The sequence below is a fragment of the Pezoporus wallicus genome, unplaced genomic scaffold (assembly GCF_028554395.1).
Source record: "Pezoporus wallicus isolate ANWC-B61680 ecotype Strahan unplaced genomic scaffold, APGP_CSIRO_Pwel_v1 contig_8837, whole genome shotgun sequence".
Classification (NCBI taxonomy): Eukaryota; Metazoa; Chordata; class Aves; order Psittaciformes; family Psittacidae; genus Pezoporus; species Pezoporus wallicus.
Genome location: NW_026636730.1, coordinates 254,344 through 269,644, shown reverse-complemented (window position 1 = coordinate 269,644; position 15,301 = coordinate 254,344). Strand labels below are relative to the sequence as shown.

The 15,301-nt window shown below is 50.6% G+C and overlaps 1 protein-coding gene across 2 annotated transcripts; it reads left to right on the top strand.

The window, feature by feature from the left end:
• Nucleotides 1–586: 586 nt before the first annotated feature.
• LOC130594957 (5-hydroxytryptamine receptor 7-like) lies at nt 587–13,156 on the top strand. 2 transcript variants are annotated; one of them, XM_057401245.1, is made up of 3 exons: nt 587–699; nt 1,595–2,148; nt 11,534–13,156. In XM_057401245.1, the coding sequence occupies exons 2-3, from the start codon at nt 1,637–1,639 to the stop codon at nt 12,306–12,308; spliced, it is 1,287 nt and encodes a 428-aa protein (XP_057257228.1). In that variant the 5' UTR covers nt 587–699; nt 1,595–1,636; the 3' UTR covers nt 12,309–13,156. The 2 variants fall into 2 exon arrangements, with proteins under 2 accessions (XP_057257228.1, XP_057257227.1); XM_057401244.1 differs by lacking the exon at nt 587–699 and adding an exon at nt 733–865.
• Nucleotides 13,157–15,301: the final 2,145 nt, after the last annotated feature.

The following is a 15,301-nucleotide window of genomic DNA, read 5'->3' as shown; positions in this document are numbered from 1 at the left end:
AGCGCTGTGAAGCATTTGGTGGAGAGGGAAAGGGATGTGGATCTCCAGAGGCTCTTTGCCTGGTTGTTTTGTTCCCTCTGGGATAAGGGAAAGGCTCATCTTTAGGGATCTCCCTCTCCCTGGCTGGCTGCTGCTCTTCAGCACGGAGCTGAATGAATCATAGAATGGTTTGGGTTGGAAAGGATCTTAAGCTCATCCAGTTCCAACCCCTGACATGGGCAGGGATGCTTAAAAGCAGGGGGATGGAAAAAATGCATGGAATAAGGAACAAAACCCTCTCCTGTTAAAAATCAGCCATAACAAGTAATGGGGAATGGTGCTTTGAAGCAGCCTTTCTCTGTACCCCCGCTCTGTGCCCTGCTTCCCAAGCTTCAGGCTGCTCCTCCTGCGCCTGCCTCCGCATCTTCCCAACTTCCAGCCTTTCCTTTCAGCTCCCCGCACTGTGTCCCCCCCACCCCATCCATAGCTGCAGGGCTGGGGGTGTCTGCAGACCCCATCCCCGGTGCCTGCGGCTCCCGAGGGCTCAGAGGGAGCCGGGGACCATCTGGGTCCCTGCCCGGGGGAGGCGAGGGGAGGGCGGTAGGAGGGACCGGCGAGGCGGGGAGGGGAGAAGGATGCTCCGGGGGTGGCTCTTTGCTTCCTCCCCTGCCCGGAGCTCGCAGGGGCTCGCCTGGAGGATGTCTCACCCCCTCGGCACAGGTAACTGCGGGACCCCCATCGCTCCTATGAGGAATGGGATGCAAAGGGGAGGAAGGGGTTGGAATCCTGCTTTGATTTAAACGAAACTCCCTTCAAGGGGAAAAAAGGGCTTTGGAACAAGAAAGAGGATGCAGGATGTGCGTGATGCTTGGAGCCCGGCATAGGGGTGAACCTTGCCCTAAAGTTGATGGCTGGGAAATACTTACAGGGGTGAATACCCCGGGGTGGAAGCGTGGTACCTGCTCTCTGTGCTTCTCTGCTCTGTGTGTGTGTGGTGATGCTCACAGCACCGGGCATGGGCTGGGATGCTCTGACCGTGCGTGGTACCCCGGGGATGCTGCATGTGATGAATACGCTCCCACTGCACCCTGCAGCTCTGCACCATGCTCCTGTGTGTACCTGTGGTCGTGTGTTTCCATGACATGCCATGTGCATGGATTTACAGGCACAGCTCTGAAGTTCCTGTGTTAAGGCACGCAGGTGATGTGCGTGCACACGTTTGTGGCTGAGGCTTGTGTTGCCACACGCTCTCTGATAGCCACGTATGAGAACATGCATGTGGCTGCATGGGATTTCAATGTGTGGATGCACAGGAGAAGTGCACAGCTCGGCAGCAGCACGTCGTACCGTGGGCATTTATACCATGGGCTGCTGGTATCTATCCTGCTGGAAAAGCAGGCAGATGATGAGGCAGGCAACGCAGGCTCCTTTAAAAGTGGAGAGGAGCTTTCCTCGAGCATCCTTCAGTGTGTCTTTAAGGCAGACTTGGGAAGCAGCTTCTTGCCGAGCACGTGAGACCCAGCCGCATCCCATGCGAGAGCTGGGCTCGGGGTGAGGAGGGGGATTTTGTGTGCTTATCGTGTGTGAGACACCATGCTCTGGTTTGTCACTGGAGGTGTCACTGCTGGGAGTCCTGGTGCCGCGGTGAGCTCAGAGCATGCTGCTGAGGGTCAGCCCCAGGCGGTTCCTGGAGCATCCCCTTCTCTTCGTGGAGAACGCAGAGCAGCAGCAGCACCCGGCGCAGAAACCGCTCCCGAAGCCATTCATGACTGAGGAACCCTCCATCCCAACGGAGCCAGAGCTGCCCTCCTCCAACCTCACCAACGCCACGGACTGCGGCGAGGAGATCCTGCTCTATGGGGACACCGAGAAGATCGTCATCGGAGCCGTGCTCTCCATCATCATCCTCATGACCATCGCTGGCAACGGGCTGGTCATCATCTCCGTGTGCATCGTCAAGAAGCTCCGGCAGCCCTCCAACTACCTGGTGGTGTCCCTGGCTGCCGCTGACCTGTCGGTGGCCTTCGCTGTCATGCCCTTCGTCACCATCACAGACCTGGTGGGGGGAGAGTGGCTCTTTGGGAAGGTGTTTTGCAACGTGTTCATCGCCATGGACGTTATGTGCTGCACCGCCTCCATCATGACCTTGTGCATCATCAGTGTGGACAGGTAAGGGAGGGCATGGAACCTGCCGTGTGTTCATGTGGGCTCGAATATAAGGGTGTTTCGGGAGGTTGAGGGCCACTAGAATCATGTTCCTGGTTGGATTCATGCTTCTGATTGTGTTGCTCAGGTTCATGAGGTTGCTGAGGGATTTCTGTAGGAATTAAGGTGCCTCAGTCCCTTTGGAAGAGCTGCCTTAAGGTGCTTTCTCAAGCAGCTTCTCTAAGTCACTGGCATAACCCTCCCCCTCTAGGCATCTGTTTCACGTTGTTCTTTCTTCCTGTAAGAAAGCTGGAGAGGGGCTTGGGACAAGGGCCTGTAGGGCCAGGCCAAGGGGAATGGCTTGAACCTGCCCGAGGGGAGACTGAGATGAGCTCTTAGGCAGAAGCTCTTCCCTGGGAGGGTGCTGAGGCGCTGGCACAGGGTGCCCAGAGAAGCTGTGGCTGCCCCATCCCTGGCAGTGTTCAAGGCCAGGTTGGACACAGGGGCTTGGAGCAAGCTGCTCTAGTGGAAGGGGTCCCTGCCCATGGCAGGGGTTGGGACTGGGTGAGCTTTGAGGTCCCTTCCAACCCAAACCAGACTGGGGTTCTGTGACTCCTTGGCTTGAGGAATGGAGCTAGAGAATAGAGCCATGACCTGACCTTCTCCATGGGTGGAAGCTGGGCTATAAAATTACTCAAGAAAACAGAAACCTCCAACAGATGCACTTTGAAAACCCAGGTTATGGGGCTTCTGGACCCAAGTCCTATAGGATGCTCTGCTGGTCCCAGGAGTTTTGCCTCTGCTGGGGATCGTAGAATCCTAGAAGAGCTTGGGTTGGAAACAACCTTAAAGCCCTTAAAGCTCCTCCAGCTCCAACCGCTGCCACGGGCAGGGACCCCTTCCACTGGAGCAGCTTGCTCCAAGCCCCTGTGTCCAACCTGGCCTTGAACACTGCCAGGGATGGGGCAGCCACAGCTTCTCTGGGCACCCTGTGCCAGCACCTCAGCACCCTCCCAGCGAAGAGCTTCTGCCTAAGAGCTCACCTAAGGGACATCATCAGCTCCCTCCACCCCATCCCGATCCCCGTTTGAGCCCAGTGCAGGCATTCTTGAGGCTTTGCTGCCTTCATCTCCCACACCTGAGGCTGGGAGGGAAAGGCTAAAGACAAACTGGCAGGACTCGAGCAAGTCAGCACCTCCGTGGCTCTAATTATAGCATCCTGCGTCACCGGGGCCATGGCGGTGACGAGCCGGTGGGGCAGAGCTGACGCACGTGCTGGCTTTCATGGGGCTTGGTTTGGGTTTATGCTGGCACCGCTGCGCTGGGCTGTGATCAGCAGCTCGGGGACAGGAGGCTGCATACGAGCTGTGTGCCTTTAGCTACGCTCTCAGCCTCCCCAGGTGTGAAACGGGGTGACAAAGCAGAGAGGACAGAGCCAGTCCTGCTGATGGTGGGTGATGTTACCCCCATCAGGTGAACAGCAAGTTCTGCCCCATAGTCCTCACCCCATAAGCTGCTGCTCCCCTATGAGCTGCCTTTGCCCTGCTCAGCTCAGCACTGCTGGTACGAAAGCGCAGTCACTCCCAGGACCGACGGCAAGGTCCAGCTCCTCTGCTGAACTGGCTTTTCCTAATGAAAAGCCTGTCTGTACAGAAGGCAGGTGAGTGTCCAGAGCTGACAGAGGCTGGTTCTGATAGAGGGCAGAGAGTAAATGCAGTAATGGAACATGTCAATGCTTCCTCTTGATGAGTGAGGAGCAGGGAGGCAGCTACACACTGATCAGACTGGAAGTGCTTTAAAATTTCCCCTTCCTTTTCCCCCTTGATTTTCCCCTTCCTTTTCCCCCTTGCTTTTTCCCCCTTGCTTTTTTCCCCACTTCCTTTTTCCCCTTCCTTTTCCCCTCTTCCTTTTCCCCCTCTTCCTTTTTTCCCCTCTTCCTTTTCCCCCTCTTCCTTTTTTCCCCTCTTCCTTTTTCCCCTTTTTGTTTTTCCCCTTCCTTTTTCCCCTTTTCCTTTTTCCCCTTTTCCTTTTTCCCCTTTTCCTTTTTCCCCTTCCTTTTTTCCCCACTTCCTTTTCCCCTCTTCCTTTTCCCCCTCTTCCTTTTTCCCCTTTTTGTTTTTTCCCCTTCCTTTTTTCCCCACTTCCTTTTCCCCCTTCCTTTCCCCTCTTCCTTTTCCCCCTCTTCCTTTTCCCCCATTTTGTTTTTCCCCTTCCTTTTTCCCCTCTTCCTTTTTCCCCTTCCTTTTTCCCCCCTTCCTTTTTCCCCTTTTCCTTTTTCCCCTCTTCCTTTTTCCCCTTCCTTTTTCCCCCTCTTCCTTTTTCCCCTTCCTTTTCCCCCTTCCTTTTTCCCTTCTTCCTTTTTCCCCTTTTCATTTTCCCCCTTCCTTTTCCCCATCTTCCTTTTTTTCTCTTCCTTTTTCCCCTCTTTCTTTTCCCCCTTTCTTTTCCCCTTCCTTTTCCCCCTTCCTTTTCCCCTTTCCTTTTCCCACTTCCTTTCCCCCCTTCCTTTTCCCCCTTCATTTTTCCCCTTCCTTTTCTCCCTTCCTTTTCCCATCCCTTTCACCTTTCCCCTTCCCACTGATCCCATCCTTTGGCAAAAGACTTTTCTGCCCACTGACCCCATCCCATCTCATCCCATCCCCTGGAGAAAGCCTCTTGCAAACATGCAAACAAATGGGACTGGCCTTTCACAAACATCATTGCAATCAATTCCCATTGTCCATCACATCTGTGCACAGGCAGGTGCCTGGGGTTGACATCAGTTTATCTTTCCCCATTGAAATGGGACCAGGCAGAAGGTTTCTGGGTTACCAGCATGGGGGGATCCAGTGCTGATGGCCATCAGGAAGACAATGGGTAGGAAACTGTTCCATGGAGGATGGACATGAGTTTCATCTGCATAACTGAAACCCTTGGCTTGAATGGGAGCAGCTCAGAGGAGCCCAGGAATGGGGCAGGTTCAAGTTGTTGCTGCAAAACTCTTGCTGCCAGTGCTGATCTGTAGGGAGAGAAAAACTTCCCACCCCACAGCGACACTGAGCCCCATCTCCCATGGCTCTCAAATGCTCATTCATCTCCTGCCCCATCCCTGGCAGTGTTCAAGGCCAGGTTGGACACAGGGGCTTGGAGCAAGCTGCTCTAGTGGAAGGTGTCCCTGCCCGTGGCAGGGGTTGGAGCTGGAGGAGCTTTAAGCTCCCTTCCAACCCAAACCATTCCATGATCTCTGCTGCACCTTCTCCATCTGCCAGCCATGCGATCCCCACCATCCTTTTTGGGTGGTTTAGAGGAAAATGGAGCTGCAGGAAAGGAAATGCTGGAGGCAGCAGGTTCCTTCAGACCTCTCAGCAGGGGCATGAAGAAAGAACCTGTGAGACAAGAAGCTGCCATAGAGCCTGCGTCTTCTTGGGCTTGTTCTTGGGTGCATTTGCACAGCAACTGCACTGTGCTGGGAGCCCCGATGGGCTACAGCATTGCTGTTTGCTCCCAGACCTTCCAAATACCTGATGGTGGAAGTTGTGCAGTTAGAGGGCAATTGCCCAAGATGTGTTTTTAGCTGGGGAAAGAGGAAAAGAGCAAAGGTTGTGTTTTGAGCAGAAGGAGGACTGGCAGGGCATAGGAAGAGGGTGTGCTGTGCCACTTTGGCTCTAGGTGGGAAGAAGGGCATGCTCCAAGTGCAGGAGGTAATGGGAATAATTGGGATGCTCTCTGATGTTCAGAGCAGGAATAGGTGACTGGGGCACCAGCCTGCTGCTTTCTGCTTCAACAGTCAGTAGGAATGGGCTGCGAGTTGTGTGAGTTATCCCAGGGCAGTACCTTGAGCATCCTGTAAGTCAACATTGCTCCACATCAACCCATCATCCCCACAACTCCAACCAGGCAGTTGATGGAGATGGATTGAGGGAGAGCGCAGGTACAGGACCACTCCTGGGTGTCCTTCTCCAGACTTGGGATGGGCAAGTTTTTGCTTTAGCTCCTGTTGGAACCATCTCCAAAAGCACACTTTTCCCTTCCTATGATGCTACAAAGCAAAGCCAACCACAGAGCGAAAGCGAAAAGATAGCTGAGTTTGCAGAGAGCCTGAAGAGATGAAATGGCTTTTCATCTCAGCAAGGCATTAACTGAAATTCCCCCCCCTCCTCCCCAGTGATGATGGCAAGCTGTTCCTCCTGCCCTGCAAGAGACAAAAGGAGCAGATCTGGTGCTTCTCGGAAGTATAAATATCTCCTCTCATTCTGTCCTCAAAGCCAGCTTGGTCAGCACTGTAGGTACCTGCCTCGTTCTGCCGAAGAGAAGGTTGGGTTTTATTGATGGCTGAAGTGTCATCATATTTGGGTAGCTCAGATATACAAAGGGGTTGGTTTGCCCAAGATGATGAGCCCTATTAAAATGTAGGCTGCTCTTATTGATTATTAATGCAGAACGCTTTCTAAAAGCCTCTTGATTGGAGCTGGTAGAACTAATCTGGGCTGAAGGCAGATTTGATTGATTTTCTTTTGAATCCGAGAAGAAATATGCTGGAAACATCCATTTTTCTCTTACATTTTTCTGATAAAAAAGCCTGACAATGCTATGGGTTCTTTAATGCTACAGAGCAAAAACAAGATGACAAGGAAAAATCCCCTTTTGGCTGTTTAGCTTTTGATGAAGCTCTCTGTAAAAATGCCAAGTGGCTGACAAAAGAAGCTCCCAAATCCCACATATCACTTCAGGTTTTCCTAACAGAGAAAAGGTCTCCATCCATTTCCCAGGCAGCCCTACTGGGGCTCTCCCATCTCCTTGGCAGGTATTTTTTTACCCCAAATCAGATGATCTAACCCAAATTGGCATTGTCTTCCCTAGAAAGGATGCCTCCCAAAAGAGCATTTTGCTGGCTTGCCTTTCCCTTGTCCTTCATCTGAACATGTCCCAGGCCCTGTACATCCCTGCGCTGCATCTCCAGTGAGCTGGGATGCACCCATGGGATGCTCCCACCAAACCTGGCTTAGGACATGGGCACATGAAGCCACAGGGAGCCTCCAGTTGCCCTTTGCATCCTCCACCTCACTCTCCTTCATCAGGATGGGGCAGGCATAGCATCAGCTTGGGAATCAGGTGTGGAGCTTAAATAGGGCCAGGAGAGATTGAGCAAGAAAGCAGTGGGTTCCAAAACCTCCCGACTCTGGGTTCCTTTGGGCTCAGCCTGCCTGTGTGAGTGGAGGTTTGTCCTTTCCCAGAATGGAGAGAAGGGAACCTTGGAGAGCTTTTGTTTTCCTTTATTATTTAATCCTTGACAGAAGGATTCAAGAATTAACATTGATCTTACTCTAAGTGCACTGAATTGGGGTTGATGGTGGAGCACAGCTTGGGGCAGGCCTCCTACCCTATGGTCAGCACTCAGGCTGCCAAGACATCCATGGGAGCGAGGATATGGAAGGAGTTTATTGCGCAAGGAGCAAGTGGCTGCACAATCAGCTCTGCACGGGGGGGGGGGGGATCCTACAGAGCAGCACAAATCAGTGCTCCGGGTACTGCCTTTCGTTACCTGATTACCGCTAAACTTGATTAACAACAAGACAGACGCAACCAGAAGAAAAACAACAGGGGAAAAGAACCGAAGGGAGAGAGTTTGATTTGAATTTCATGGCATGCCTGTGCAATCTCGCCTCCCGCACTGCTCTAAACGCTGGCCTATTTTGAGGTCTTCCCGCTCGCATCGGAATGATAAGCAAAAGACCTCAAAACAGCCCCGTTTCCTCCACCCGCAGATGAAATGTGTCAGCTTTGCCTGCTTTTTAAATCTTGTCACTGTGCATTTGGCTTGGCTAGCGTGTAAATTCCTTGAAGTTTTCGGCAAATCCCGAGTGGATCAGCTTCTAAAAGGAAACCCAGTAATAGCATAATAAAGGATATCGCACCACACAGCATATATTAGTTTGCAAAGTTCTCAGCTTGGGATATAGAGATGAGTGATATTTTTAGGTGCTGAATTTGCAGATGCAACAGCACGGGCATGGTTTTCTCCCAGTTTAGAGGGACATCAACTCTCTTCTTCCTCTATAGCCCCTTCCTAGGACAGGCAGATTTCCAACCCAAACCATTCTATGATTCTATGACTATATAGAATACATATACATATAATCATAGAATGGTTTGGGTTGGAATGACCTTAAGATCATCCAGTTCCAACCCCCTGCCATGGGCAGGGAAGGGGACAATGGTGTGTATTGGAAGAACAGCACCAAAACCCAGCTCTGTTGTCCACATCTCCTCCTTCACCATGCTGCTGGGTATTGAAGCAACAAAGGTGGTCATGGGGGGTTTTGCTTGGGTTTTGTTTCTAAGGCCAGGTAAAGAAAAAACAGAGGAAAACAGGAAAAGAATAAGTCAGTGAATGAATTCGAATTCATTTGATCAGGGAGGCAGGGGAGAGCACTTTGGGCTTGGAATTTATTTAGCAGTCAGGAGGCAAGGGTGAATTGGATTTATTTTTACTTTATTTCCAATCTCGGGGAATGATCTGGAAAAGGGAAATAATCAGGGAATAAAAAAATCTCCAAACACCTGCAATGAGGCTGATTCTCAGAAAGGAAACAATGATACAACAGGGGTAAAAGTCACTCCAGAAATGTTCCTTACGGGGCAGAAAAGCCCGTTCTTCCCTTCTGTTCTCCCTGCCCTTTTGGATTGCTAGTTTATCCAAGAGCAGTTAAGAGGTGACGTGATCCTGCCTAAAAATGCCTACATGTTCCTGACAGCAGGTTTGGATCAAAAAGGCCATAGCATAGAAGAAACCCATATGAGTTGCAAGAGTTTTTTGCTGGATTGATTGAGGCTGAACAGCAGGCAGGTGTCTTTCAGAGGGAACATTGGCTGATAGTGGCCAATCCCCTGCTGATTTATGGGTTTGCAATTATAATTTACTAGCAGTTGACACCATTTCTTAGCCACAAAAACCCTCTCAATCAAGGCTGGGGATGATTTAAAATCACACCCTGTAGCCTGGGGTTCAAAATCACACAACCATAACCAGGAGCTGATGGTTGATGCACTCTCCAGATCCTTTCAGTCAAGGTAAGAAGGTAACACCTAACTCCAAGCATCAGGATGTGCAAATCTATGGGTCACCACATGCTTTTGAACTCTGTTACTTGAAACTCCTCTTATTTTACTCTCAAGGGAAGGCTGGATGTCATCACTTCAGGAGCTATGGGCCATGCAGGGGAGCAGACAGCTCGAGCTGTTTATGTCTCTCTTGTCTTGGCTTCCAGAGGTCATCAGGAGTAGATCACAGAATCACATAATCCCAAGGGTTGGAAGGGACCTCAAAAGATCATCTAGTCCAACCCTCCTGCAAGAGCAGGGTAACCTAGAGTACATCACACAGGAACTTGTCCAGGCGGGCCTTGAATACCTCCAATGTAGGAGACTCCACAACCCCCCTGGGCAACCCGTTCCAGTGCTCTGTCACTCTCACAGGAAAGAGATTTTTCCTGATGTTCCCATGGAACCTCCTATGCTCCAGTTTACACCCATTGCCCCTTGTCCTATCACTGGACATCACTGAAAAAAACCTGGCTCCATCATCCTGACACTCACCCTTTACATATTTGTAAACATTGATGAGGTCACCCCTCAGTCTCCTCTTCTCCAAGCTAAAGAGTCCCAGCTCCCTCAGCCTCTCCTCATAAGGGAGATGTTCCATTCCCTTAATCATCTTTGTTGCCCTGCGCTGGACTCTTTCAAGCAATTCCCTGTCCTTCTTGAACTGTGGGGCCCAGAACTGGACACAATATTCCAGATGTGGCCTGACAAAGGCAGAGTAGAGGGGGAGAAGAACCTCTCTTGACCTACTAACCACATCTTTCTAATGCACCCTAGGATGCCATTGGCCTTCTTGGCCACAAGGGCACATTGCTGGCTCATGGTCATCCTCCTATCCACCAGGACCCACAGGTCCCTTTCCCCTTCACTACTGCCCAGCAGGTCAGCCCCCAGCCTGTACTGGTACATGGGGTTGTTCTTCCCCAGATGCAAGACTCTACACTTGCCCTTGTTGAATTTCATCAAGTTCCTCTCCGCCCAACTCTCCAGCCTGTCCAGGTCTTGCTGAATGGAAACACAGCCCTCTGGTGTGTCAGCCACTCCTCCCAGTTTAGTATCACCAGTGAACTTGCTGAGGGTACATCCAGGTCCCAGCACCAACCCCTGAGGGACTCCACTAGTCACAGACCTGCAGCTGGATTCTGCCCCATTGACCACAACTCTCTGCCTTCTTCCTTCCAACCAGCTCTTGATCCACCTCACTACCTGATCATCAAGCCCACACTTCCTTAGCTTATCTATGAGGATGCTGTGGGAGACAGTATCAAATGCCTTACTGAAATCAAGAAAAAAAACATCTACCGCTCTACCATCATCCCTCCACCTAGTTACTTGCTCACAGAAGGCTACAAGGTTGGTCAAACATGACTTCCACCTTGGTAAAACCATGTTGGCTGCTCTTAATGACCCCCTCATCCTTGATATGTCTAGATGTTGCAGGAATAGTAGGTTTGTTCTAATACTGCACACTGGCCTTGGGTGAGATGGTTTAGTGTGAGGTGTCCCTGCCGATAGCAGGGGGGCTGGAACTGAATGATCTTAAGGTCCTTTCCAACCCACATGATTCTGTGATGGAGATGGGAGTGACGGGTGAGCTGCTGACAGTGAAAAGCTGTCAGTCTTGCACCTCAGTCCATCACCCGATCGCTAGCTCTGCTTTCTGTGCCCATCCAGACCCATCCTTAAGTATTCACAAAGGTGAGATTGCTCCAAAATTGCCTGGAAAAAATAAGAGAAGGGTGTTGTCCTTCCCACTTCCCATTAAACACTGGTATGGGTCTATTCATTTCATCTGGAGCCAGTCCTGGCGTATCCTGGTGCAAGTATTACTCTGTGGATCACCCACTCCACTCCTGTGTGCTTCCCTAGGAAAGCAGCAGTAAGGAGTGAGTCTCATGCCATAGACTCACAGAATAGTTTGGGTCAGAAGGGACCTTCAAAGGTCATCTAGTCCAACCCCATGTCTGGAAGTTGTTGCATGTTCCTTGTACAAACGAGTTCTGATGGAAAACTGAGCTTTTTTAAAGCATTATTATCCCTTAGAAAGCCATGTGGAGCTTGGACTGCTCTCACCAATTAAATGACACGTCATGTATGGAAGGGGCACAAGAAAGCAGTGGGGAATAGCTGAAATAAGGTGTTCAGGAAAGAGAGCTAAAAGGCTCTACAGAAGATACTCCAGCTATACAACCCTGTGTACGTTTCCGTTTGGTGATTTAATTTCTTGCCTTGTGATGGAGCATTAACTTGTGATTAGGAATGAAACCAACCCCAACACCACTCACCCCTTGCAACCCTCCTAACCCTTTACAACTCTTCTCTTTTCCAGGTATCTGGGGATCACTCGGCCATTGACCTACCCCGTGAGACAAAACGGGAAGTTGATGGCCAAGATGGTCTTCATCGTCTGGCTCCTCTCTGCCTCCATCACTCTTCCTCCTCTTTTTGGCTGGGCCAAGAACGTCACCGTGGAAAGAGTCTGTCTCATCAGCCAGGACTTTGGGTACACAGTGTACTCCACAGGGGTTGCCTTCTACATCCCCATGGCGGTCATGCTCGTCATGTACAGCCGGATCTACAAAGCAGCCAAGGTCAGCGCCGAGAAGCATCGCTTCATGAACTTCCCCAAGCACTATGAAGAGGAAGGTGTCTATTGCCTGGAGGCTTCCAACCGGAGCCACCACCACAGCTCCAAGCGCACCAAAGCGGTGGAGGAATGTGCCACGCTCTCCAAACTGCTCCGGCAAGACCGAAAGAACATTTCCATCTTCAAACGGGAGCAGAAAGCAGCCAGGACCCTCGGCATTATCGTGGGGGCATTCACCTTTTGCTGGCTTCCCTTCTTCTTGATGTCAACAGCTCGGCCTTTCATCTGTGGCATCCGCTGCAGCTGCATGCCCCTGAGGCTGGAGAGGACTCTGCTCTGGTTGGGATACACCAACTCCCTCATCAACCCTTTAATTTATGCTTTCTTTAACCGAGACTTGAGGACTACTTTCTGGAACCTCCTGAGGTGCAGGTACAGGAACATCAACAGGAGGCTCTCCGCCGCCAGCATGCACGAGGCCCTGAAAGCCACAGAGAGGCACGAATGCATCCTGTAGAGCCACGTCCTCTCGCCCAGTGCCTGTCCAACAAATCCCTGCCTCTCCATTTCAGGTTCCTTGCTTCTCTTGCCTCCTGGGGCTGGTGGAAACCATGCGTGCCATTGTCCCCCCTGCCACCGCTGAGAGTGACATCTCTTCCCCTTGCCCTTGGAGGAGCTGAGGTTCTTGCATTAGGAGCAAAGTGGGCAGCCCCTCCTTCTCACCATGTCCCAAGTGAGAGCTGAAAAGCTGTGAGCAAGACTGGGGGGGGTTCAAGGTCTACCGCCGACTGTGGGCAAGTCACACCACCTTTCTGTGCCTCAGTTTCCCCATCTGTTAAAAGGAAAGGAAAAGAAACCCTCCCAACCAAACAAACAGACAAAAACCCCTTAAAACTTTACCAGACTGTGGCTCTCCGCCTTCAAAAAGGGCTCTAAGGTCTGTGAAGGGCACACAATAGACTATGTAAAGATGACATTGGCTGCACTTCTCTCTCAAACATCACAGCAGCTGTAGGCTCTGTTGTAGATCCAAGCACTTGTGCCATCCCAGCTTACATAAACTCTTTCCACCTATGTAACTGCATTTTACACGCTGGCTCATGTCCAGGTTTGCATGTCAGAGCAGTAATACCAATGACCCCGTTTCCCCTCACACTGTAGCACTGCAGCACTTGAAAGAAGCACGCTTGCAGAGCAGAACAACTGAACATGAAGCTTCCTTTATGGCTGGATAGGAAAGTCTGACAGGCTCCTCATCGGGGCAATGACAGTTATGTGTATTGGATTGTATGGTAATTCGTTCTCAGACAAGTGATGTGTGTTCCTAATTCGTGGCTAATTGACTCCATAAAAGCACGCTTTGGTTGACAACAGAAAAAAGTATGTGATTTCTCTGACAGCTTTACAGTGCTTCAGTACAATGTCCAGCAAGCTTGGAAAAATACACTCAATGATGTATCCTTTTTAAAAAAAAAAAGGAAAAAAAAAAGCTCATCTGGTTTCCTTATTTTGGCATAAAGACTTCAGTTACTTTGATTTCAAAGCATCCCTTTACTTCTGTGTGGTGGTGGGACTTGTCTTCCTGCAGTCCTCTTTGCTCCTGACCAACCTCATTGCGTGAACCTTGCTTTGCAGCCCCACAAACCCTTGCCTATATGAAGTTGATGCCTGCTCTATGGGGTCAGTTGTTTGAACATCTCCTGTCTGGGTTTTCTAGTCAAAGCCAGACTGTTCAGAGGTTCAGGGAAAGAAGTTTCTAGCCCTCCTGCCACTACAGGTTTCCTTTATCAAGCAAGAGTGTAGGAGTGGCAGTAGTCTCAACTCTTGCAGCATCATGCAGTGTGATGCCTCCTTGCATAGCTAAGTTGGTTGTTGGACGTCTCGGCTGACAGCTGACATGGTTTGGCCTAGTAATCAAGATTTGTCCCATGAAATCTTTTGTGGTCTCACTTCTCTTTTGGATAGAGACTCGAGAAACAGAATAATTTCTGTTCCGTTTCTTTCAACACTTGCTGCCTCTAGAGATGTCCAACAAGTTCCTCAGTTTAGACTGGTAATTTACAGCAGGGAAAATGCTGTGAAGCCCAATGGAAATGTCCTAAGGAACTGAGAGGTTGGGTACAGAAACAACAGTGTGTCCAGGTATTCTCCGAGTTCAAGACCAGGTTGGACGAGGCCTCGGGTGCCATGGTTTAGCATGGGTTGTCCCTTCCCATGGCAGGGGTGTTGGAACTTGATGATCTTAAGGTCCTTTCCAACCCTAACTATTCTAAGCTTGTGTCCTCACAGCCACAATTTCACATAGGAACAGAGGAGGTGGTTGTAGCTGTTGTGTGGGTCTCCAGTGGCAAATGCTTAAAGAGCAGACAGCAAAGAGATTTGAAGGCGGACTTAGCCAGGAGGGATCATAGAAGTTTAGCTAGAGCTCTCCTTCACCTGTTATCCCACACAGGAGCTCTTTGAAGAGTAGTGAGTGATGCTGCTAAGATGGTTAACAGCTTGCTCTCTATCTCCCATGGTTTGCTCCCTACAGTTGTATGTTGGTGTTGGGTTTGTGCAAGGCTGCCTGGACCGGGCTGTCTGTTGAAGGCAGAGCATCACATCCCTTGCAGCCACACTCAGTCCCCTTGTCCCTATGCTCAGAGGCTTCTAATTTATGTCCAAGGCAAACACAAAATCCAGCCTGGATGAACTGTCTAGAGGGATGCCAGCAGCAGGGACCTGTCCTCTGGCATCCTGACCAAGACAGATGCTATAGCCCATGGAAACTTGAGGTCCCTGGGATACCCTGTGGTCTTGCATCCTGCTAACCAGAGCCCCACCAACCCACACCCTCTTGTGTTCACATTTCTTCCTCATGAGCTGCCTAAATCTTGCCACAACCTCTCTGCTTCCCCTTAAAAATGTATGTTCACCTCGGTGCTCTTGCTCCTCATCACCCTTCCCCAGCTTGGTTGCAACGTCTCATGATGCTCCTGCTTCCAAGCCCATACAATAAGTCAGAATCATAGAATGGCTTGGATTGGAAGGGGATTTTAAAGCTCATCTAGTCCAACCCCCTTTGCAATGAGCAGTGACATCTTCAACTAGACCAGGTTGCTCCAAGCCCCATCCAGAGTTCCCCACACAAGCCTCTAGGGCATGGTCCGACTGCCATGACCTGCTTAACAAAAACAGCCCCTTTCCTCCCAGAAAACACTCTGGGCCATCATCTCTGTCACAACATTTTAGCAGCAGCTGGTCTCTGGCTCTGGCCTGCCATGGGCACATGAGATTCCTGCAGGGATTCCTCCCTAGGTTCCCCCAGCTCTTCACTTGCCATGGAGTTAACGGTGCTCTTTTGACAGAGCTGTCTGGATTAAAGCTAAGCAGCTGCTAATTCAGGCTGTCTCGTCAGGATGTGAAAGCCCCCAGGAGAGCCCATTCCATATTCAGCACATAACAAAGGATTCTGGTTTGTGCTGCTGCAGTATATTTACATGTCTAAGGTCACAGTGGCAAGGGTTTTAC